We start from the raw sequence: 26,119 nt of genomic DNA, 5'->3' as shown, positions 1-26,119 counted from the left end.
ATGCAATGCATGCCTAGTAAAGTATGTGTGGTCCATCACACTCAGCGATCATCACAATATGGAAAACAATTCAAAAATACCTGGCTCGCCCCGCATCCCATACAATGGAGATTCGTCGGTGTGTCCAACGTTAACGTGGATTTATGTGAACATCTCAAAAAGCAACACAACACACAGATCAGATGGATTACGTGACACGATTTGTTCATGGAGCAACTATTTGCGACATCCAATCTCGGAAATGATGTAACACGCATTGCGAATTACTTACATCGATTTGTGCACCACTATCCAAAATCCACAGAATTATGTGTCGACCAAGAGGGTCGCTACTCGAAATGCATTACGTCCACGATGATATATAAATCGCTAGGAGTGAGATTTCCAACACGATACTTGCGTGACAAGGTAATAATGTGATGATTTAAATTGTGGAACAGTCATTCATAGGGGGACGATTCACAATAATAAAACTCAAAGCATGTAAGAATAAGATAATCAAATCAAATTATCGCAAAATTTAAAGGAAAAACCCTCACCTTTAACTGCTTGATCGTCCATTACTAAGGTTATATATCTGGATGCAAGTTTTATCCTAAACCACCTGGTTTGAACGGTTAAGATTAAGCTAGGACTTGGTTTATGTCGATGTTAGGTATAGACTAATGTAATTTAGTGATTTAATTTGAAAGTGCAAACTATTTCATTATCAAGATGGGTATCTTACCTTATTCAGCTCCCGAGTCTCACCCCAATGATCCAAATCCAGCAGATTGCGTGTGCAATAATGTTTTTATTTTCTTCTTCTCCTTCTCCTTCTCCTTCTCCTTCTCGAAGGTCAGACAGTGAGTCTGGACGAACCAGATTTCAAATTTGTCTGCTCTTAAACGAGCTAGCTCCTTACAGTGCCTGAACTTCTTCTTCTTCTCTTCTTCTTCTTCTTTTGGTATTTAGAAGGTAGTCGTTGGATGACTTCCTCCCTCTATAAGCTGGCCTTTTATAGGTTTTTAAACATATCCTAACGAGGGAGGGAGTTTTCGACTCTAGATACAGCGTCGTGTGAGAACGAACAACGCTCGTTCATGAGTACGTGGGCTTAGCTTTCGTAGGACTCTCCCCTCCTACTAGCGGAAGTTAAGTCGGTTTTGGGTGGGCCATCCTTTAGTCGATTTAGATCTCTTTGAGGTGCAGCAGCATGCGAGTTAGAATCAGCCGTTGAACGAAGAAGATGACCCCAGTTTTAATGGCGGATTTATAGGTTTTTAAACATATCCTAACGAGGGGGGGAGTTTTCGACTCTAGATACAGCGTCGTGTGAGAACGAACAACGCTCGTTCGTGAGTACGTGGGCTTAGCTTTCGTAGGACTCTCCCCTCCTACTAGCGGAAGTTAAGTCGGTTTTGGGTGGGCCATCCTTCAGTCGATTTAGATCTCTTTGAGGTGCAGCAGCATGCGAGTTAGAATCAGCCGTTGAACGAAGAAGATGACCCCAGTTTTAATGGCGGATTGGTTGTGAGGATATATTTCTTCTAGCCGCCACTACTAGAGGGTTCTGATGGGTCTCAGAGAAGTTGCGGGTCCCACAAATCAAAGGTTCCAGATCCTTTGGGCGGTGGTTTGCATAGAATCATGTTGCGGATGATTTTCCGCAACCCATCGCAAGAGCCCCGATAATCCTGGCATTTCCAATGTGGTGGGGTCCTTCAAGTCTTCCTGAAGTTCCTCGTTGGAGTCGGAAATCACTCCATTAGAGTTTGGAAGGTTCAGATCAACTCTGGATTCCCAAATTCGGGAATTCTTTGCGGAGAATTTCTCTCACGAACGTATTTCTCGGCGCTCGACTCTTTCGAGCGCTGTAACAGCGTGCAGAAGCTTATACCTTCCAGTTCAATTGTGAGGAGTATGTGGGGTCCACTGTGTTGAATTCTAGGGAAATTCACTCCCTTCGTCAGCTTTGGTACATTGTGTTGGCTTATGGGCCCAAATATGGATTTGATCGGAGGATTATCTTTAAAGGTCTCCAAGCGGGTTCTAAAACGGACTTGATCTCAATTAGCGGTCCACGCTTAATGATCATGGCTAAATTTTGGAGGAAATGTGTAATCAGGATAGGCAAATGATTGGGCAAAATTTGGTGGTTAATCGATGGCGGAAAATGCTTAAATCTGAAATTTTATATGTCGCACCAAAAGGAAGGAATATGAGTCAACATTCAACAGTGTAGGATCATAGATCGGGGTCCAAAATTTTGTATAACCTCGTAGTCATATGAGGCCAAAGTGTGGTCCAAATTTGAGTTGCGATGGATGGTAGGAAGTGGCTAAATTGGAAGATCCAGATTTATAAAGAGTTGGTAAGCCTTAAAAAGATAACTTTGTGCCTAAGTAAAAGCCTACCAAAATGGGGTCTTTATATTTCACACTTAGTCCATATAATGGACAATCCAAGTTGTTCATATGAAGGAAAATATCCTACGACTACGCACGAGCTTTCCTCAGTCAATGGACACTATTAAGGGGTTGATTTGTAAATTGGGTCACTTTTATGATGATCCAAGGGCTGAAATTTGACATGTATGGTTAATTTATGATAAATAGGTATGGTATAAAATTTCACATGAAACGGATCATGGGAACCATGTAATATAGAATTCGAGGGTTTAGGTTAATGACATTTTCGTAATTATTGCTGATCTGAGAGTTTTGAAAATTTTAATAGTTTTGCATGGTTATAGGCACACTTTTAAGCAATTCTTATAAAAAGAACTTATATCTAAATTATTATGAATAAAGAGTTGTTCTCTAAATTAATTAAGGGAAGGTACATATATCAAACAATATAATGGATGGTCAAATGACATGTTAAAAGTAGTAAAACTTGATGGTTAGTACTCTAATCATGTATGTAAGTGGGTGAACGGTCAATTTTGTAAAATTTTGTAAACGGATGAACATAGGTAGATTTTTGGACTTATCAAGAGGTGAAACATATATATCATTAGATTCAAGTGACTTGTTCACATGTGTAAATTTCTCCGATTGTAGTTCTAATAGTGAGTTAAGCATATTTATAAGTGATAAACAAGATGAACGGATCGGAATCTCAATTTGATATATGTATGAGCGGATGTAGATATCAAGTAGTTAGTTTACTATGATCGGGTGGTCCGAACCCAAAGTGGACGGTCAAATATCTTTACCTAGTGGTGGATAGTTGATTGAACGGTTGGTTATGATTGACAAGTAGGAATACTTGGATATATGATAACCTTATCTTAAAAATCAATGGTCGGATGACTTGATATATGGATGGAGATTATTCCCAACAATCAGATTCAGGTTAGAGAATAGATGTAAGGTTAGAATAGACTAAATTGGTAACATACACATGTATATATTAAATTAAATTTCTTGGCAACACTCAAGAACTTTCAATACTCAAGTATTGAAAAGTTCGGGGCGTTACAGCTCACCTGACATGAACTTTCCTCCTTTGCCCGGCTTAGGACTGGTTGAAGCTTTGCACCAGGCAGAGTTTATAACAATGGTGTCAACAAGTGTTACTATAAAAACTTGTCAAGGTTGATGGTTTTGTTAAATGTAGCCTGTTAGAGAGACTAGAAATCCAGACTTGTTTGGTAAAACTAAAACGAATAGAATGGCTCAAATGTTTTAGCCAAAGATCATAAAATTAAGAATAAATAGCATCTTATCAATTGGATATTGGCATCTGTATCTTGAATTTTGAGAAACTGAGGAATATCCTCGTTCATGAACACGTGTTGGTATCAGTATCTGTTTCTGGTTTTCGCTTCAAGGTAGTGCACATAACAAAGAACTTTAAAAAAAAAAAAAAAAAACTTCCTAAATTCAGAATAATCTAGTTTCCAAATAGCGTATTTCATATATTTATAATTAGTATGATCCACTAGACTCAACTTTACATCACCAGTGCAGAGATAATTGCAGTTCAGTCCAGTAGTGCAAACACACTCTAAAAGAGGCAAAAAAAGGTGAGAATCGAAAAAGAAGTCCAAAGACAGGAAATCAGCGCAATAATCTTCTTTTTTTTTTTTTTTTGTTTCTTTTAGATAGTACAAAGAAAACCCACAGCTTCACTGAAGTGAAGAGTGACTATTGTTCTTCCTCAAGTTTATTGCATGATTTTCTACCATTTTAAATCAAAAGACAATAGAGCAGTTGCATCTCACCGGAATTGTCGAAGTGTTCGCTGGAAAGCCTACTGATATGACAAAGCTAATGACTTCAGAAAGCAAAAATTAAGGACTGCCTTTGTGTGCTGAAAGCTTGTACTCAAGATGAATATCTACAAATGATATTGGCCTATTTAAATGATTAGAGATAAAATGCAGGCACTAGAAAACACTGAGTGAAGTCATTTTTAGATTGAAACTGCACAAAAGCATGGTTCTTGCCCGACTTATTATACCAACATAGTTTTGCAAAGTGAGTTGACTTTATAGTTAAATGTGAAATTTTAGAGTGATGAGTAATGAGTATTTAAGGTAGTTATAATACATCTACAACGTGTGTTATGGAGGCGCTTCTGTGCAGTCGTTTACAATTGGATGTGGACGTTTGTTAACTGGTAAGATATTACCGGCATTCCTCATAATTGTGAAATTTTAAAGGCTAACCTCCTAGAAGTTTGTTTGAAGGTGTGGCTGGGGCCTTAGCCAATTGGTTGTTGTGTTTCCGCACATGATAGCACATTCACATAGATATAAGCCTAAAACTGAAATAATTTAGAAATATTGCTTTTCAAAATGCAAATTGCACAAATGTAGGGTACTTGTGGACCAATATAGGTGCTTTGGAATTACTTCCAATGGAATAGTTTGAACCTTTTGTATGGTCCTAAATCTTGACAAGTTTCGCCCTCCATGCCGTTCTTGGTTGGCTGTGACTAATGATGAAATAGTTAATTAATCGGATGGTTGAGGAAAAACAATTATCTTTGATGGTGCAGGGTTGTGGAACATGTTGAAAGCTTGTTCTCCGAAATTCTCCTCCCTTGCATGGTAAATTGATGTAGAATTATCATATTTTGATGATGCTTTGTCGATCATGTTGGGTCTTCGTCCCAGTTGCTAATTTGCCATGCCAGTCTGATTAGCATGCATCCCTATTAGTGTATGTTGGACATTGTGTCTCTTCTTAGTTTTCCATACAGATTTGAATCTGGACAGTCCTAGGAACATTAAGTCTCTTCTCCCCTCAAGGAGCATTAATATGATTCTTTAGCATATAGCTGTGCATATTAACTGGCTGACTTCTTTGTTGTTCACATTTAAGTGTTAATTTTGTACCTGTAAGCTTCTGGTTATTTATTGTGTCGATTTGTGGTTATGTAGGGGCACTCTCATGGATGATGCAATTATTCTATCTTGTGGACATTCTTTTGGAAGTGGTGGACTGCAACACGTTCTAAGAATGGTGGGTTCTTGGCCTATGCACTTATGTTTATCTCTTTCTTGCTTTTTTTTTCCTTTCTTTTTCATTTGTCCATCTTAACTATTATATAATTTCCATTGAGAAACAACATTCTTTTCTGTCATTCTATGTCAGTGGTTGTTAAAGCTTCTATCACATTCTTCCTTGCGAGCACATGAACATGCAAGCATTGGTTTAAGCTTTTGGTTTGATTAATGAATTTACATCCTATTTTTTTATTTTAGAAGTTTAAATTTATTTACTGGTTTTGCTTAAAGTATCAGCCTATACAGTTGTGTGTATCAGTTCTTTGAAAAACTGATACCCAGCAATGCCAGTATACCTCAACAAATGCATTGGGGCCTACAATTTGTGGGAGTTTAGGAATTTGTGCATGCATGAATTGCATTTGTCTACTTTGGCCATGGATACCTTATGAGTGATGCTGCCAAAAATATCCAAAATTGTTGATATCTAATTATGATGTTTTGGAGCATTCCCTCAATTCCTTTTTTAATGAATCCAACATTTTCTGGTGCACGTGCACCATTAACGCTTTATGCCCGTCTTTGTGACTTTGGGAGAATCCCATTGCTTGATGGTTTCTTCATCTTCTTCAATCTGTGTGCAGAAAGCTTGCTGTACTTGTGGGCAGTTAATGACAGAAGACTTTGTGGCGCCAAACCTGGGTATAGTTTCCATAATTACTCATGTAGTTATTGTAATTGCTTGCTTTCCACTTGCCCATTATAAACTCTAACCCATCAAATTTTCTTCTTTTTCTTTTTTAAATGTAGCAGAGCAATATGATCTCCTTCCACGTATGTTCATGTGCTATCCTTTACAAAAATCTATCATGATGAGCACAATCTGTACATATGATTAGATGTTTGTATTCAATTTGGTTGTTCTTAAGTCACTCTCAATCAAGTTGCAGACTTTGAATCAGATTTACCAATTTGTTGGTATGCTGGGTAAATTTATTCAGCAGAGGCATGAATCTAAAATCTATTTAACATGTATTACTGGAATTATTTTTTAAGTTGGCACCCTTTAGCCCAAGATGGAAGCACATTGACTGGATTAAAACCATGGTTCAAGCCTGTAGCTAAATGGTAGACGGTGCGTTTCAACATTGAGATCTCGGGTTCAAGCCCAGTTTACCTATGAAGAAAAAGAACAATCTACAGACATGTTCATGCAATGTTTTTTTTTTTTTGAAAGATAAGAATATTATTAGAAAGGAAAAACAAAGAAACAAAAAAAGAACATTGCACCAAAACTGAAAAAAAAAAAAAAAAAAAACCACAACAACAGCCCCACATCTGCAAGATACAAACCCAACAACTAGGCAGAGCCGCAACAGCTAACCAGAGGCCCACTAAGGGGCCCAATCTCTAAACAAAGATAGAACTTTGGAAAGCACTCCCGAGACTGAGGAGGACTGATTTCTGAAGCAGCGATTGTTTCTCTCTGCCCATATCACCCAAAAAACAGCAAGAAAGATAATGCCCTACTTCCTTTTTCCAAGGACCCCACCATGATCATTATGCCAAATACAGAAAAGATCTGTGATATCTCTAGGCATGACCCAGGATAACCCCGACAATCTGAAGATGCTCCACCATATATCCATAGAGAAAGGACAGTGAATGAAAGATGATTCATGGTCTCTTCAGCCTTAAAACAGAGAAGGCAAATATTTGGCAACTGCAATCCTCTCTTCTTCAGGTTATCTACCGTGAGAATACGGTTACAACCCAAAATCCACACGAAAGCTGCAACCTTTGGGGAAGCACCATAGTGCCAGACAGGACCTGTAGGATAAGCAAACACAGGAGACTGAGGGTTAGCCAGCTTCTTGTACATTGATCTGACTGAGAAGAGGCCTGATTGCACCAGAGGCCACCGCATTTGATCGTTCAAGCCTGGATCCAGTCTGAAGTGCTATAAGCTGGCTCTTTTCCAAATGCAATGTTAATAACCATTGATGTCCGTATGCTCCATATTGATTCAAATGGTTCCAAAAAACTCCAGATGTGTTTGATTACAATTCTAATTCACTTCATTTTTTATTTACTTTGATAGGAGGGAATTATTTCTCTCTTTTTTCAAATTTCCAGAGAGCAACCAATTATGCTAGTGCTTTTGAAGCTTTTTTTAAGTTTTTTTTGTTTAAACTTAAAAAAGTTGAATAATCACGGTTGTTGAACCTGTTGGGATATGGATGATTTGATGGTTGTCTTGTGCCCTAATTCTTTTATCTTGGATTAGTTAAATAATTTAATCTATTGTTGAAGTGGTTAACATAAAGTTCTATCCATGTCTTGGGAATCAGTAATAGGCCCTAGAAGCGAATATCTAACTCAAGCCTACACCAAATGACACAGTCAGTTTTCCGCAGTGTACACATACATGGTTCTTTGGTGCCTTGAACTGATGATATACCTTATAATCATGTATTTCGGGTACTCTAGGAGTCCCTTATATTTTCAACTCTAGAACAAGTCGCTCTGAGATATATCTGTTATATTTTCTAAAGAGAGCCTTTCTTTTTTTCCTTTTCCCCACCTATGTTAGGCCATATATAATCCGACAGCTCCCATGCTTTCAGTGTCTTTGTTTTGTTTTCCTCAAGTAATGAACTCTATGCTAGAAGAAAACTCTGTGCAAACTTGGGCTTAGAATGAAGTTCTCAGCTCTCTTGTCTAGGGTTTGGTTTATAAGCCTTGGTAATTCACTGTATAAGTTACAACTGCAAATATTTGCCCAAAACATGTTCAAGCAAACCTTGATCAGAGAATTAATCTTGGATTACAATTGCCACCCACTCTTTCTTCTTGTTAATTCATGATAAGTACAGCAATGAACTGATCAAGAGTTCCCTTCCTGGCCACAACGTACGCTTAGAAATGTATATTTCATATGGGAATATGATCTGACGAATGCCAATGGAACAGTGGAGAGATCAAGGAGGAGCATTCCAATAAAATTGGAGCTGGGTGGAGGTGCCTTTGTAGTGTGATGTCATTGCCGCATATGCCAATGAAACTTGAGGACAATTTTACAAGACAGCTATTAGATCGCCCATGCTATATGGGGCAGAGTGGTAGGCAATTAAAAGGCAACATGACCAGAGGATGAACATTCTGGAGATGAGGATGTTGAGATGGATTTCTACAAATTTAGGAAAGTATTGAGATTGAGGCCATTTGGGGAAACTGGATGCGTAATCTGGACCCAAATTGCTGTGGCAAGGTTATGACGATGATGGGAATGATTTAAAGGGCTTTGGCGCAGCAATTGGCCTTTTGTTGTCCTCCGATTTCTTTCATTTTGTACACCACCGGGAGAGACTTTTTTATTTTTTTCAAGTGCGTGCATACCCCTAGCAGCACTTTGTGAGATTCATGCTGGTTTCTTGATAATTTCATGAAACTTCTCGTAGGAGCAGTTCCTATATGGCAATTGAATTGACTTTCTCCCTCTTTGATAACACTGGAGTTCTTCTTTTTCTCTAGTCCCAAGGCTGTATATAAAAGCATTCTGATTTGTTCATCATTAGCTCCAAGTCTGTATATAGAAGCACGCTGATGTCTTCGGCCCCAAGGCTGATATGGAAGCATTCTGACATCTTCAGCCCCAAGGCTGTATATAAAAAGCATTCCAACTCCTGTGGAAAAGAATGCCTGTCCTGTAAGCTTTCAAGAAGCTTGTTTATATAGTATTTTACTTGCCTAGTCACAAGTTCTTGTGTAACCTACAAATGTCACTTGAAAATTCCATCACAGATTTTCATTGAGGGAATGTTTGTGCCTTCATGGAACAGCCATGACTAAGATGTCTCAACACTCCCAAGAAATGTGCTACTTTTGACAAGTCACCAGTTAGTCTCTATGGCTGCACAAGGTAGTATGCATTGCTTGGTCCAAGAGTTCCTACAATATGATCGTGTTTTCAGCTTGTAGAAGTGGGGCCCTTCGTTCAGTGATCCAAATAAGATTGTCCCCACTTCGGATGACCCTTGCACCCAAAATCCCCAGATTGGAAGATTCTAGCTATAAAATCTTTGACCACCTTTTTTTTGGTTGAATGTTGACCATTGTGTATTCCATTGCCACCAGTTTAAGGTGTTGGATGTGTGTGCCCTGAGAGCTAATCCGATCATGTTTTTTGGCACTGGGTCATTAGTTTCCCCTTTACGATGAATGGAATGAAGGCATTAGTCACTTAAATACTATTAGCTTTGTATGGAGACTTGGACTTATTTGTGTTACCTGGTTACTGTAGATTCCTTTTTGGAGTCTCTCTAGTAGGTCCTTTGGGAAAAATGAAGTGGACACAATGGCCTCCATGGCTAAGGAGAGTTGTGATACCATGGTTGTTGAGTACCCTAAACTCCATAACCACTATTGCGTTTGGGCTACCTAGAAATAGTTTGCAGTTATCCTGTATGAAGTGAGTTGAAACAACCTGGGATGACTTGATTTCAACTGTTGGGTATCTTACTGCTATGCCCTTCACTACGTGGGAGTGCGAATTCCGTTTGCACTGGACAGATCGCATTGAATCAACTACTTAGAGGCACATCATGCTTGGTACGATTGTTTGATCGTCCATCGGCTTGGACTTATCCTTGGACTTGAGGTTAGAGAGGGACTTTTTTATCTTAGCTGTAATAGTTGTAACATACTTTTTGATGCCACAAATGTGGTTGACACACAAGTGTAATTGGGTACATGCATTAAGACTTATTTGAAGTCCGATGCACTCCAACATATGATCTACTAGTCACCCAGGACTTAGTTTGTAGCTAGATCTTGCCTATTAGATACTCCATCAAGCTATAAATAACTAGCCAACATCTGAATATGTTTTCAAAAAGTTGTCTTTAATTTCAGCTGTTGGATCCTTTGATTTCACATTTAAAGTGTTTTAATCAAACTTGATGGAAATCTAACGGTCTGATCTTCTTCTTTCTTTTTCTTTTTCTTTTTTTTTTTGTGATACACCTCTTGTTCATGCATGGGAATTTGGGCCAAGAGTGGATGCCACTGATAGTGGAAGAATTTGGGTCCATTTGGGTGTATGGGATAGACAAGATTATGGACTTTTGATGTTGTAGGACAATACCAAAGTCCATAGGGTTAGGTGGTACTACACTGTTTTCATATTGTACTCCTAGGAAAATCCTACACTCCTATAAATAGATCATATCTCCATGGGGGATAGGTACTGGAGTCCCATGCACCCTCTCCTTTGCCCTTGCTTTGGGCGTCCCATCATGAGAGGAAAGAGAGAGAAAAGAAGAGAGGAGAGATATCTCTCCGATCTCTCTACATCATCATCATTGTGGTCCATCATGTGGATGGTTCTCAATCTCTAGTCTTCTAACACAACCATATAGTGTGGTAACAAGAGGACTTAGTGTGTGTCCCATCATTGGAGATGGATTAAGGAGAGACCATCTTGATTAGAGAAGTAATGGCATTGATCCATCATCATCATCTTGTGGACAAGCAAAGTTCTGATTTCAACTATCCCTTTTACGTATTTTTAGATACTTGATAACATATACATGGGGACAAGGTCTAAAGGTTTTAAAAGATGGAATTTTCTAGTTTACGCTTCTGCCTTTCAAATATTCATCACAAGGGTCAGGTTATTCCAATTCTAGAGATTTTTGGTTCTAGCCTCTAGGTCATTTGAATGGGGCCAATTATATTAACAGTTTGGACCACTGAACCATGGCCCCACTAAGTCTCATAACCCAATTTTTACTGTAGAAGTTCTTGGGCTGAGCATCATATCCTTCATGGCAGTGCCCTTAGACTATTAGCACATTTCTGCATACCACTATTCATGTCCCTGATTTAATATCATTAACCATAATGGCGTGTAGGACGTGCGTATGCAGCCATGCAACTTTCAATATGGTTTTTTGTTTAGCATTGGTTATCATGTTGCTTTATGCGATGCAAAGTTTTCTTTATCTCCGATACTATGTATTTCTTCTTTCATTCAATGCCATGCTCATTCAGAATATATTCTTCCGGCACTTGTACAGCTCTCCGCTCTGCAGTTCAGGCGTTCCGTCGGGAAGAAGAGTTACACTCTTCCAAAGCATCGAAAAGAAGAAGAGACAGGTTTGAACAGGTATTTCTTCTTTGTAAACCATGATGGCAGCATTGATATGGTCTCATATATGCCAATTTCCTTTTGAAGTAAGCTTCATTCCTGGTTCATGCAGGACAAGTGTAGTTATGGTGATCCATTTCCCATGGATTTTTCAAGGGGTAAAGGTGTTCAGTTTCCATTTGCTGTCACCGACCGGGTTATTATAAAGGTATTTCAAAGTCTCTGGGTTTTGCTTATTCTACTTATTTACTGTCAAAATTTTAGAACTGTTATCCTGAAGAAATTCTCTCAGGGGAACAAGAGGACACCAGAGCGGTTTGTTGGACGTGAGGCTGTTGTAACAACACAGTGCTTAAATGGATGGTATGTTTTTTTTCCCTGGACAATCGAGTTGTTCTGTCTTCTTATGGGGTTTGGGTACAAGGACAGCTTATCATAATGCACATACAGTTTCGACAGTGATGCTACTATGCTGATATTTTTACATTGCTTCAATACTATGTTTAGTTTGTTCTCACTTTGGACCTCAGGAGTCCAGTTATCCTAATTTTCTTATGAAGTATTATACAGTGATCTGCCCTAGAGTTCATACAGTGCGCTTGGGTTTTCATTCTATGCAAGTGGGGCACATTGCTCAATGATCTAAACTGCTGGTATGACGGGCGCCACTGCAGATGGTCTGTGTTCCAAAAACCCTCAATATTGGAAAATCCTTACCTTTCAATTGGTGGCCTGCAAATAGTGTCAAGGAAGAAAATATATTAACAGTCCAAACTCAACCAAGAAAAAACCAAAGATTTGATGGCTATGATTTTTCTGTCTGCTGGAGTTTTGATCCATGAACTATCAAGGGTCTTACTCACCTTATCGACAGTTGGGTCCTTGAACCAAGGATCGCACTTGTACATGTTGGAAGCCCTAGCTTATTGTTCAAACAAAAACCCTACATATTGTACAAACTATCCACCTGAGCATTTAGATGCCCTAGTTTTTTATCCATGCTGGAGGGCGTGCGAGTGCTTGACTTAGACCGGATGGGAGAAATTAAGACAATGTGACATTGAGGGGGAGATCTTCCGTGAGGGACTGTTTCAAATCGAGGGAGAAATCGGGACGTCCTGTCCCGATTTAGGGAGTAAGTTTCAGAGGAAGATGTGGAAAAAAGGGAGATTTGAGAGATGATATTCATCAGCAAGGACTCTTGAAGGGACGAGAAGCGAGATATATCTCATGGATGCTCTTACGATGGACCCATGGATATTCAGGTCGGGGAACCATCACATTGGGAGAGAAGACCTAGTAAAGAAGTATGGAATGGGGAAAAGGAGTGGCTGATGGTCCGAGGGAAGGAGTTCGAGAGAGGAGTTGGAAGGAAACACATGTGGGAGTGAGTGGATTCAGGTCGGTGGAAGATTGAAGCCAAGCGATACCCTCTACCTGCCCTCTCATCCTCTACGTGGAAGGGTTCCCGAAGGGGTGAACAGAGGTTAACTTACGTAGGGTTTTTGGAAGCATGGCGGTGGTGTCAAAAGTGGTAATGCCAAGATGTAAAGGATCTAGGCCATGGTTTTGAATGTCGGTATCGGTCGGCGTATCGGTCAGGCGAAAAAATGATATGATACGGCGTCGCGTATTGGTATTGAGGTCTTATTAACCCGTTGATGCAGAACATGGAAAATTAAATATGATATGCAAGATTTTAGGCTTAGATCCTACCAATTCAGAAACAATCACACAAATTCCACGTCCCACATGAAAATCCAAACATTCAATTTTAAAAGGGGAATCTATGCGGGTGCAAGCCGACACAGGCTAGGACTGGACTAATAAAAATCATAAACCAAACGATGTCAAAGGAAAATAAAATCAACTACTCATGCATAAAAATCAGTCCCTAATCCAAGGGATTCCCTAATTTCAATTCAAGGAACCCTAAGGTGATAAAAAGGGGCAAATCAATTAGGGATCATGTAATCTAGGGTTAGGATTCATGAAAAACGGATATGAGAGGATAAAAACTTGAGCCAAAAGATGATCTCGCGTGTGGACAACAACAATGGCCCAGATGGACGTGCGTGTGATCCCGGCCACACGTGTGTGGGGCCCACTATTCAGAAAAAGGCTACCTTGGCCCTGATCGGCCAGGGATGGACTCTAAAATCCCCAAATCTCAGATCGATCCGATGTACGGTTTGTGCGTGATGCTCCGCCGAAGTTTCAGCTCACCTGCAGGCCGAAATCTAAAAACCTGCTGTAATGAAGAAATCTGATGCAACAAAAGGACAAATTCGAAGTACGGATGGTGGAGGAAGATGGAAAAAAAGATGATGGAAGATGGGGGTGAATTGGGATCGATGTGGCTTCGCACCGCGGTAGTTAGCCCTTCGAAAAGGGAGGGCTTCGCACCCACTTTTGAATTCTTCCACAACTCACGAAGAGAGCAGAAAAATAAAGCAGGAATTTTTTATTAACTTCAATGAATGAAAAGAACTACAAAGGGTGCCTATTTATAGGGAGAACCTTATACCCAAAAACTCGCACCATGTGCGATACCTATTACTTGACGATGAAGTAAACTAAAATAAAAACCAAACAAGGAAATCTAAAGCGTTCACGATGTTCTAAATAATAACAATAAGCAAAACCTAAATTATAAAACTAATCCGACCAGTGGCCCACGATCATGAGATCCCACGGTAGGCTTTTCTTGACTATCGGGTCACTTTTCTAAACCAAAACTTGACTTCTAGCTACGAGGCCCTCCCTGGACGTCGTCATCGAGCGAGATCGATGCTGGGGTCCTCCTACGTACGTACGTGCGTAGGGGGGGCGGCGTGAGTGCGCGTGCGCGTGATGTCCCCATCAATTCTCCCCGGCTACAAAGATTTCGCCACTGGCGAAATAAAACTCCTGAACTGCTCCAAGATGTCAGGATCAAGTCTCTGAAGCTCCTCTTCAGTGAGCCATGTGCTGTCTGAAGCTGGACATGACTTCCATTTAACCACGTACTTCTGAAACCCGCCGTCCGACGTTGAAACTGTCTGATGGTTCAGGATATCCTCTATTTCCTTTTTGGGTGTGTGAAGGTTAGGTATGGGAAATAGAGGCTGGGAAAATAAGTAGGGAATGATAAGTATGGGAGGTAGAGGCTGGGAAGATGGGTCGGGACTGGTAGGTATGGGAGGTAGAGGCTGGGAACATGGGTCAGGACGGGTAGGTATGGGACGTAGAGGCTGAAAAAATGGGTCGGGACGGGTAGGTATGGGATGTAGAGGCTGGAAAAATGGGTTAGGAAGGGTAGATATGGGAGGTAGAGGCTGAAAAAATGGGTCGGGACGGGTAGGTATGGGATGTAGAGGCTGGAAAAATGGGTCAGGAAGGGTAGGTATGGGAGATAGAGGCTGGGAAGAAAGGTTAGGAAAAGTAGATATGGGAGGTAGAGGCTGGGAAAATGGGTTGGGAAGGGGCCATGGTTCAAGGGATAAATATGGGGAATTAGGATGAGTGGGCGAAGGGACAGACAAAGTATCAGTGGTCCCCTGAAAAGTAACTAAATCCTCCACATCGGACATGAAACTAATTCCCATGGAAGGTGGAAGATCTACCTCATACACATTGAGACCGTTTCGTTTTATAATTTTGACGAGTCCAGCGCTACACGCGTGTAACTTACGAACGGCCCTCGAAGGATTCTGCTCGGGCCTGATGCAAACCATCACAGAGTTCCTAATATTGAATCCTTTGAAACATTTATATTGGTCTGTAGAAAATGTACAATGTTCATTATTAGTCATGATCTTCTGCCTGATTTCTTGATGCCATGAATGAATGTGATGCGCAAAAGACTCTGCAGACTCTGACGGCCTATTGGACAGTGACATAGGGACAAGATCAATAAGTTTCCTAGGTTTATAATCAGTAACGACTTCACGAGGACTTAGACCTGTGGACCTATCGACAAAATTATTCAACGTAAACTCGGTTGTAGGTATTACGGTGTCCCATGTTCTGGTGTGCTCTATATCCCTCCTAGGGGACTCATCCGGTAGATCATCAGGGCAAATATCACGAAACTCATCCACTACCGGAATGACCTCAGTGGGTAACTCTACACTAACATCTGGTGCGCTCTCTCCAGTCACAAGGCTGCACATGTTGTACCCTTCAAAATAGTGGTCTTGATGTCCCTCATGGGGTGGGTACATGGGTGCACGCCCATAACTGATTCCTTGGCCAACTTCATTCATTGGTCTATCCTTCAGGCCACATGCCTGAGATTGGACATCTACCCCAATGGTGGAGTTTGTCCTGGCGATGGTATTTAGTCGGGCAATGCGTTCATCAAGCTGCTCAAAGCATTGGTCCATTTCCAAGCGCTTAATCATAAACTCCAACTTCTGGGACAACTTGTTTAGTAAATCTTGCAATTGTTCCATGTTTAGTGTAGGGTGCCAACCAAAATTCAGCAATATAGTTGTCAAAATATAAGAGATTTTTATTTATTATTTATTTATTTTTATTTTTTTAAAGAATCGACCTAGTTTCTAAAAAACGAAAAAGGAAAGTTTCTAGAGAAATAAATTAGGAAAGCTTCTAAAAAAAAAACAAATTAGAAAAGTTTCTTAAAAAACAACCTAGTTTTTAAAGAAAAAGAAAAAAGGAAAGTTGCTAAAAATAGAAAGTAAGTTAGTTTCTAAAAAAGAAAAGGGAAAGTAAATTAGTTTCTAAAAAAGAAAAAGGAAAGGAAATTAGTTTCTAAAAACAAATTAAGAAAGTTTCTAAAAAATTAGTTTATAAAAAAACAGAAAAGGAAAGCTTCTAAACTTAGAAATAGAAAACTAAGTTAATTTCTAAAATAATTCAAATAAGAGGATAACAGAAAATTTCAGCAGCTTATTTCAGGGTTTATGGACCTCTAAACAGCCATATATGATGAGAATTGATGCGTAATGGACATAAACAACCAAACCCTAAACATGTAATGAATTCCCCTACAAGAACCCTAGGCTTTGATACCAAATTTGATGCAGGACATGGAAAATTAAATATGATATGCAAGATTTCAGGCTTAGATCCTACCAATTCAGAAACAATCATACAAATTCCACGTCCCACATGAAAATCCAAACATTCAATTAAAAAGGGGAATCTATGCGGGTCCAAGCCGACACAGGCTAGGACTGGACCAATAAAAATTATAAACCAAACGATGTCAAAGGGAAATAAAATCAACTACTCATGCATAAAAATCAGTCCCTAATCCAAGGGATTCCCTAATTTCAATTCAAGGAACCCTAAGGTGATAAAAAGGGGCAAATCAATTAGGGATCATGTAATCTAGGGTTAGGATTCATGAAAAACGGCTATGAGAGGATAAAAACCTGAGCCAAAAGATGATCCCGCGTGTGGACAACAACAATGGCCCAGACGGACGTGCGTGTGATCCCGGCCACACGTGTGTGGGGCCCACTATTCAGAAAAGGCCACCTTGGCCCTGGTTGGCCAGGGATGAACTCTAAAACTCCCAAATCTCAGATCGATCCGATGTACGAATTGTGCGTGGTGCTCCGCCGAAGTTTCAGTTCGCCTGCGGGCCGAAATTTGGAAACCTGCTGTAATGAAAAAATCTGATGCAACAAAAGGACAAATTCGAAGTACGGATGGTGGAGGAAGATGGAAAAAAAGATGATGGAAGATGGGGGTGAATTGGGATCGATGTGGCTTCGCATCGCGGTAGTTAGCCCTTCGAAAAGGGAGGGCTTCGCACCCACTTTTGAATTCTTCCACAACTCACGAAGAGAGCAGAAAAATAAAGCAGGAATTTTTTTATTAACTTCAATGAATGAAAAGAACTACAAGGGGTGCCTATTTATAGGGAGAACCTTATACCCAAAAACTCGCACCATGTGCGATACCTATTACTTGGCGATGAAGTAAACTAAAATAAAAACCAAACAAGGAAATCTAAAGCGTTCACGATGTTCTAAATAATAACAATAAGCAAAACCTAAAATATAAAACCAATCCGACGAGTGGGCCACGATCATGAGATCCCATGGTAGGCTTTTCTTGACTATCGGGCCACTTTTCTAAACCAAAACTTGACTTCTAGCTACGAGGCCCTCCCTGGACGTCGTCATCGAGCGAGATCAATGGTGGGGTCCTCCTACGTACGTACGTGCGTAGGAGGGGCAGCGTGAGTGCGCGTGTGCGCGTGATGTCCCCATCACCCGTATCAGTCAGATTTTATTTAAAAGCAAAATAAATAAATAAATGAGATATCCAAGAATCTATTCTTCTCTTTTTTTTTCTTTTTTTTTTCTTTTGTATTTTGATCATGTATTCAATGGTGCATCGGACCATTCTTTGATGAGAATGTTGTCTGTTGATTTGACTTATTAGTACGCATCAATTATTCAAGAAGTTGCAGTGCACGTTTCCACTTTTATCTGCACATGCACGTATAAGGTTCTATTACCAAATGGTCTCATGTTTTAAGCTCAGTTTATATTTTTGTGTTAACATGCCTTGCCTGCATTTTCCAAGACTAGTATTTCCTCACCTTCTTTCTTAGGTGTTTTTAAAAAATAAAATAAATAAATAAAAAATTCCAGGTATAAGTTTTCTGTTGTTTCACAGGTATGTTGTAAAGACATTGGATAATGCAGAAAGCGTCAAACTACAGTATCGTTCTTTAGCAAAGGTTCCGGATAATCCATCTTCCAATATGATTTCAGGTAAGACCAATACTCCCAATTGGCTCTGAGATTGTATCATATAAATGTTGTAGTCATATAGAAGTATTTGGCATGTCACATTTTGGATGCTGAACTGAACCTAGAATCAAAAATTTCAAGCTCTGTTGGAACCCTCTACAGCATTCCCTACAGGCATACCCAAAATTTTGGTTAATTAGGCAGGCTGCGTAGAGTTCCTCTGGCAATTGCATGCTAGTTGGAGATGTTGAAATCGGATCCACATTTAGACATCTTGTATTCAATTTTTCTTTGAAAAATTACAAAGAGTTCTGGTCATGAACTGTTGTTGATGAGTTTATCTCGCAGCCAACTGATTATATGAAGACTTGCATGATTTTTTTTATTTTTTATTTTCTCATTTGTCCTTTTTTTTTCTTTGGTTGATGAATAACAATAATTTGATAAAAGACAAACCACACATGACATCAAGGTAAGGGGAAGAGTCCCAACAATTTTTTCCTTCTTTCTTCCTCTTTTTCTTCTTCTTCTTCTTCTTTTTTTTTCTTTTTTTTTGTGAGAGAGGTGAGTGCTCAACAATGTTATCCATCAAAACACCTTAGCAAACCTTCAAACGATGAAATCAAATGCATCAAGTGTCATTCATATTTCTACTCATGTAGTGAACTGAAATGTTTTAATCTAGAAGAGAAATCATGAGTTTTATTGAAAAGGTTACGAAATTTCCATATATGGCTTTGGAGCCCAACCAATCATAGTGACAAATCTTGTTCTTGGCAATTTCTCTCGGCCTGGAAATTTCTCAGGGAATTTTTCAAATTTTGAGTTTTTTCTCAGGATGATATTATTGGAAAAATCTCACTGAAAATTAAAATACTTAAGAATATTTATTGTAAATTAATAAATAAATTTAATTTTTTTAAAAATATATTAGATAACAAATTCATTAATGTTTTTAGTATTTTTCATGATCTTTTATTCTCTGCCAAGATTTTGAAAATGTTGCAATAATCTTTTATTATCTGCCAAGATTTTGAAAATGTTGCAATAAAATCTTTTTAGCATATTCCTCGCAATATTATCGCAACATTTTCAAAATCACGGTGATACCTGTCACACTGCAACCAATAGCATTCTTTGAGTCACTTTCTTCTGTTAAACTTCCCAAAGCGACTATGCCTAGACGAGAAAAATCCATAGGCCTTCTCTAAGGGCTTTCACTTCTGCTTCATTTGAGCCACCCACCCCATCCAGAGCTTAACTAACGGACTATCAGAGAGGTGGATGCTCCCAATCTGCTGTCCTCGCTTTTAACCAGCCTACTCTTGACCACTGCATTACAGTTCCTAAGGGAAACAATTTGATGATTGATAGTTTAATTCTCTCAACCACCACTCCCAAACAGAATTTCTCAAATTGTTGAAAATCCTTTCTTTTGAGATCCCAGCAACAGAGTTCTGAAATTCCCATACCATCCTGCAAGGGTTCAATACGGATGTCGAAATGTTCTACATTGCTAATATGCGAGGAACTGTTTCTCCATCTGTTACATTTGAAGCAAACAGTTGGTAATATATGCTGCTAGTGTTTTCCCAGGCATCAAAGATTCCAAGTTATGGATCTTGATAGCCACTGCTGTCCAACAAAAAGCCTCCACCTTTGGAAGAGCCCTACCACAACTGGGGAAGAGTCAGAACAAACAATCTCAAAGGGGACTTTCTTTTCATTGAGAGCTGAATTTTATTATTAAGCAATGAAAGCAGCTAGAAGTCACCTTCCAGGGCCTCTTATCCTCATGGTTAAAAGACACGCTGACTCAAACCAACTTGTCCTGGCTTGCCCTTAAGTTAGGAATGACTTGGGAGGGTGACTCATGGTATTGAACAGGACCAGATCTAACCGAGCTCGAGCCGACTCAGACGAGTCACATCAGACTTGTCCAGGCCTTAAAACTATGCTTATCCTCCTGAGACAGGAAATATACACTTCAGTAGGGAGGAGGTGGGGGATTTTCAAAGGAGTTGGGGGTTTATGCTAGGATTTTTGGATATAGGGAGGGATCTTTCCCATCCACCTACCTTGGTCTTCCTTTATGCATTGGAAGACTGGTGGAACAGTTATGGGATAAAGTGATCAAAAGATTTGTAAGAAAGCCGTCTCAATGGAGATCTCGGCATTTATCCTTGGGTGGAAGAATTACATTGATAATGGTGGCAATGTTGAATCTTCCGGTATACTACATGTCACTTTTCAAATGTCCAAAGTCAGTGTTGGAAAAATTGGAAAAGATTAGGCGGGATATTTTTATGGAAGGGAGCGGAAGATATCATAAATTTCATCTCATGAAGTGGGAAGACGTATGCAAACCTTGGGATCAAGGGGGGAGCCGATTGAGATGCTTGGAAACTATAAATCTAGCTTTACTAGGTAAATGGGTGTGGAGATTTGGGGTGGAAGATGGATCTCAGTGGAGGGAGGTGATAGGTAGGAAATATGGGGTGGATGGATTAGGTCGTCATCTCTATGCAGATCATCATTTATTTGGAAATCGGTGGTGTCAGTGAAAAGTATAGTTTGGCAAGGGTGGGATTCCATTTGGGAGATGGGAAGCAAATTAGATTTTGGAATGATGTATGGGTGGGAGATTTTTTTATTTATTTATTTTTTTTAGAGAACTCTTTCCACGATTGGTGAGGGTAGCGGCTGAGGCAAATTTGAGGGTAGATAGATGTTTTTTCGTCGAAGGAGAATCAGTATTGTGAGCTCCTCCATGTAGAAGAAATCTAGAGGATGAAGAGAACAAAGAACTCATTAAGTCTTCTCGAGTTGTTATCTAAAATTCGTCCAATGTTATCTGAAGCAGATTCGATGAAATGGTTGAAAGATAAGTCCTGTAAATTTTCAGTGAAGTCCCTCTACAACCTTTTAAGTGCTTCCGGTTCACCCAATGAGATCAGCTCATCCTCGTTCGTGGGGAGCTACAAAGCCCTTCTAAAGTTAGCGGCTCTTGCTTGGCTAGTGGGAAGAAATAAGGTGCTAACTATAAATACTCTTCAAAAGAGAAAGATGATTCTCCCGAGTATCTGTTTAATGTGCTACCAGGATGAGGAATCAGTGGATCACCTCTTTATTCATTATTCTTTTGCCAGTGGTTTGAGGGATTGCTTCTTCAAGTTGTTTGGAGTAGCATGTGTGTTGCCGGGGTCCATCAAATGCTTCTTTTTGTCGTGGCATGGTGGAGGAAAAGGAAACGTGGGGAGGAGAGTGTAGCGTCTTAGCTTATTGGCGGGGATATGGTTTCCGTGGCTAGAAAGGAATGAGCAATGTTTTAGGAACCCCAAGGGGCAAGTTTTGGAGGTATTTAATAGGACTAAATCTCATGTAATGGAATGGGCAGCATTGTCTAAAGTTATAATTCAATTTCCAGTGTGTTGGAGTGAGTTGTAATCTGCTTAGTTGCCATCTCTGTATTGTTTTGGCTTTTGCCTTTATCAAATAAATTATCAATGTTCCAAAAAACATACACTTCTGTTGACACACAATTCCTGTCATTACTCTTCTCCAAAGGAATTCCACTTCCCCTGAAGCATTTGATTCCTCGGCACACTCTGTTCTAGACTTCAACAATTTTCCTAAACTCGACATTCCGCAGCGTATTTCGAAAATTCAACTCGACTTGATGTCTAGCTTGTTCTGATTAACTCGACTGACTGCTTAATCAACTCAACTAGATATTTTAATATTTAGATATATAGTTTTAGTGCATTGTGAAATTTTGGAAACAGAAAAAAGTAACTAAAATATCTCCAAGGAGACACAGCAAGTATTGAACGATGTGCTGGTAGTACGTCTGTGCCTTTATTGGGGAGTGTTTTTATTATTTATTAACAGTGATGAGAGACTATTATTATTATTATTATTATTATTATTATTATTTCTTAACAATAGACCTTTGGATTGGATAATCTTGGAGTGGGGACAGCAATCAGTGGTGTCGCCTTCTTTAGAACGATTCCAAATTTCTCTTAAAGATCAAGCTCCATCCTGTCTGGCAATCGCCACTCAAATGAATGCAGGAGCGAAACCAATATCTGCATCATCATCCCCACTCACATCCTCCTTCTGGATTCGAATGGGATGTAACTGAAATCAATGCCACTGTAATCCCATTTGCTACTAGGGTTCAAGAACCTCTCAGGCTGGACTGCTAAGGGTTCCGCCCAGGCCTCAGGGTCCCTATGTATTGCCCATGCATTGACCATGACTTGGGTCCCTTTGGGGACCATGTAACTGCCGACGGCACATGTTGGCTCGGCTTTCGGGCAAGCAAGAGCGGGACTGCTGGGTGTAGACGTAGGGTTTCTTTCAAGACAGTGTCCAGGTAAGACAGCCTGGGCAAATGGGACTCTTCTACCATGTTGTTTGTGCCCACCACTTGCTCTAGTTCCTGTTGTGACTTTCACAATACCTCCGGATGCTGCAGCATCTTGGCTATAGTGAACTCCACTGTCGTTGATGATGTGTTGGTGGCCCCCACCGCCATGTCCTGTTAAAGGAATGGTTAGCCGTTTGTAAGCAACCAGTTGTTGCTAATAGATGTTATGGACTTCACAATTCAAATTTCCTAAAACTCTGCTCGACTCCATGTCCAGCCAGATTGGATGGACACTGAAATATTATCAAACTTTCATGATTGATTGTTTACATATCATGAAATTTCATGATGTTTGGTGCAACCCAACGCACCATAAATTAGAAACATTTTTTGTAGTAAATATTTAAAATAATCGTTTTTTTTTTCTTTTTACGGCAAAATTCTCCATTAATTTAAAAGTCCAAAAATGTGCCTTGAGTAATTTTTAAGTCCAAAAAGGTGCTTTTCAGAGGTTGAGAAAACCAAATGTATTTTTAATCGTTTTTTTTAATTTAAAAAAAAAAAAAAAGACATTTGGTGGGCCCCACGTGGTGCATGTATGATGATCGCTAGAGGCTGTTGCTCGTATTAGTTCGGTTTTTGCGTTTGTTTTGCAATATTTCCTGATCTGTTTGAAAGTTTTGCTTTGAGGTAAGGTTTTCCTCTCCCCCATTATTGCACTGGAATTTTTACGGCAAAATTCCTTTGATGATGAGGAGCGTTGGAGGTTCTGTATAAATTATGTAATGCCTTATTCTTTTCTTTGATTAGACAGAATGAAGAATTCCTATCTATTGATGTAAGTTATTAGGAAACAAGCGAGCCAAGAGAATAGACGAGCCTTCCCCTGTTTACGGTATGGGGAGAGGTGGAAAGCAAAATTCCCGAGGAATCTATATTTTACCAAATAATGCCTCCGTGATTGTTAAATTACATGGACGTGTTTTTTTAGAGGAAATTACAAAGATGCCCATATTTAATTATTTTTTCCTTTCAGAAGGTTGTGAAACTGAAAGAATTATGGGGCCCACATGGTAATGTGGACAACATCCATCGTATACACCACACCATGGTAATAACACCAACAAAACATAAGGTCAATTAGATCATGAGATGGGCTAAACTTGAAATGGGATTATTTTGAATAGAATATTTTTAAATGGATCAGCCCACCTTATGATTGGGCCGCCATATTTTTGTTTCCTCTAATAATTATGTCAGTATGCATCTGTTGGATGGGTTGGACGTGAGACATACTAAGTTGGGCCCCATAACTTTCCATTTTCCACTTTATTGTAAAGAAAAGGCGAAGGATAGCAATAATGTAATTTCTCCTCTTAAAAAGTCTTGCCCGTAATATCAATTCCTGAGGCACTATTTGTTAAATTTTAATTCCTCGAGGAATTTTGCCATAAAAATCCTTTTTTTTGTCTTCTACAGTTATTTAATAAAATTATAGATGGTGTGCTCCAGCCTTTTGCTAAAATAAATAAATAAAGATAAAATAAAAGGATTCAACGGCTAAAAGATCAGGCTGATCCATTCATCAGGTGGGCCGCACCGTAGATGATAATGTGCAAAACCCATAAGAAATTTGAATTGGTGGGGCCACCTTATGATTGGATATGCCTGTCTACTGGTGGAGTGCACCCTTTGGACAGGTCATATCCTACCCAAAATAACTATCAGTAATGAATTCGGCTATAATTTCAGGCCAGGACATTGACCAACTCATACAGTTCTTGGTCTTATTTTTTTGGACCCGTGGAGAAACTGGGTTTGGTTCGTGTCTCCCCTTTTGGACCTGGTTAAAAATCAGGTCTAGCTGGATTCAAGTCAGGTCCATGTGATCGATTTGGTTAAAGTCTGTCTGGCTAGGTCCATTCGGTTTTAAACTTTAATAGTAAGGGAATTTTATAAAATAGTACCTTATTAATATGGTATTTACATCCCATTACAATTTTTTTAAGGTTGTACACGAGCCAAGCTAGCTTTAAAAGCTCGTTCAGCTCGGCTCAATCTAGCTTGGCTTGAACAACAACTTGAGGCAAGTCAAGCTTTCATATAACCCACCTCCATTGAAAATGAGCCCTGTTGGATAATAGTGGATCTCAACTCGAATATATTATTATTATTATTATTATTATATATAAAGTTAAAACGTAAACCACATCTTACTTGTCCGTCTCTTTCTTACCATTTTCCTTCCTCACCTAACTCGCCACCCAAGCTCCATAGTCTCTCTCTCTCTCTCTCTCTCTCTCTCTCTCTCTCTCTCTCTCTCTCTCCACCAACAACAAGGTACCTCTAGCTTTATCTTATATATATAATTGAATATTTGATCCGGGAGTTGGGTCAGGTGGCTGGGTTGAATCGGGTGTCGGTTGGGTTGGGTCGGGTTGGGTTGGGTCGGGTCGGGTTGCTGGGTTGAGTGTTGGGTTGGGTCAAGTTAGGAGCAGACTCGACTCGATTCGAGGTAAGCTTGCCTCAACTCAATTCAACTCAATTCACTAGCTCGCCTCGAGCTCAACTCAAAAGGTTTGGCAAACAAGCCGAGCTCCAATGGTAAGGTTGAGGCCGCTGCTTGAGCTCGAGCTCAAACTCGAGGAGAGCATGGACAAGTCAAGCCAATCTTGGCACACCTAGACCGGCTAATTTTTTTAATAAAGTTTCATGTTACCTCATCGATCAAGTTATTGTCAACCAGGTACCTCCTGTGCACTGTGGGCCACACTATAATGTATGTGTTTAATCCACACCGTCCATCCAATTTTCCAAATCATTTCAGGCATGACACTAAAAACAAGGCAGATCCAAATCTCAGGGGGACCACACCTCAGGAAACAGTGGTGATGAATGCTTACCATTAAAAACTTCTCGAGGGCTACAAAAGTTTTGGATAAAGCTGATATTTGCTTTCTCCCTTTATCCAGGTATATCATTGTCAACATGGCAAACAAACACTATGGTGGGCCCTAGGAAGTTTTTAATGGTGGGCGTTCAATCAGCACCGTTTCCTATGGTATGGTCGCTAAGATTTAGATCTGCTTAATTTTTGGGTTCGTAGCCTTAAAGGAGCCGGCAAAATGGACGGACAGCATGGATACACGGTACATACATCAAGGTGGGCCCCACGGTCAGGCCACACCGTGTTGGGTGGATCTGATGCCGGAAAAACCAGCGGCGAAGACGGACGCAGGTTGCCTGTGCTAACAGACTTCATGTAGTCGGAAGCTGTGCGAGGCCCACTGAGATTTCGGTAATAATTTCCACTCCGTTCATCACTTTTGTTAGACAACAAAAGCACAGTAATCTAAAAATCAGGTAGATCCAAAACTCATGTGCACCACACCACACGAAATGGAGGGGATTGGACGCCCACCGATGGAAACTTTGTC

At 39.8% G+C, this 26,119-nt stretch overlaps 1 protein-coding gene across 9 annotated transcripts in view; it reads left to right on the top strand.

The window, feature by feature from the left end:
• The window catches only part of LOC131253599 (uncharacterized), a 37,441-nt gene that overhangs the window by 4,790 nt on the left and 6,532 nt on the right, over positions 1-26,119 (top strand). For 4 of the 9 annotated variants that reach the window (XM_058254666.1, XM_058254660.1, XM_058254659.1 and 1 more), the window contains 8 exons: positions 5,375-5,456; positions 6,085-6,142; positions 6,254-6,274; positions 11,521-11,609; positions 11,704-11,799; positions 11,884-11,954; positions 18,231-18,328; positions 23,526-23,647. In XM_058254666.1, the coding sequence (XP_058110649.1) occupies positions 5,375-5,456; positions 6,085-6,142; positions 6,254-6,274; positions 11,521-11,609; positions 11,704-11,799; positions 11,884-11,954; positions 18,231-18,328; positions 23,526-23,632 (622 nt within the window). In that variant the 3' untranslated portion in view covers positions 23,633-23,647. The other 5 variants (XM_058254662.1, XM_058254665.1, XM_058254663.1 and 2 more) reach the window with 5 other exon arrangements.

This window comes from Magnolia sinica, chromosome 8 (assembly GCF_029962835.1).
Source record: "Magnolia sinica isolate HGM2019 chromosome 8, MsV1, whole genome shotgun sequence".
In the NCBI taxonomy this organism is placed as follows: domain Eukaryota; kingdom Viridiplantae; phylum Streptophyta; class Magnoliopsida; order Magnoliales; family Magnoliaceae; genus Magnolia; species Magnolia sinica.
Note: the sequence above shows the minus strand (reverse complement) of the source record. Positions and strands in the feature narration are given on the sequence as shown.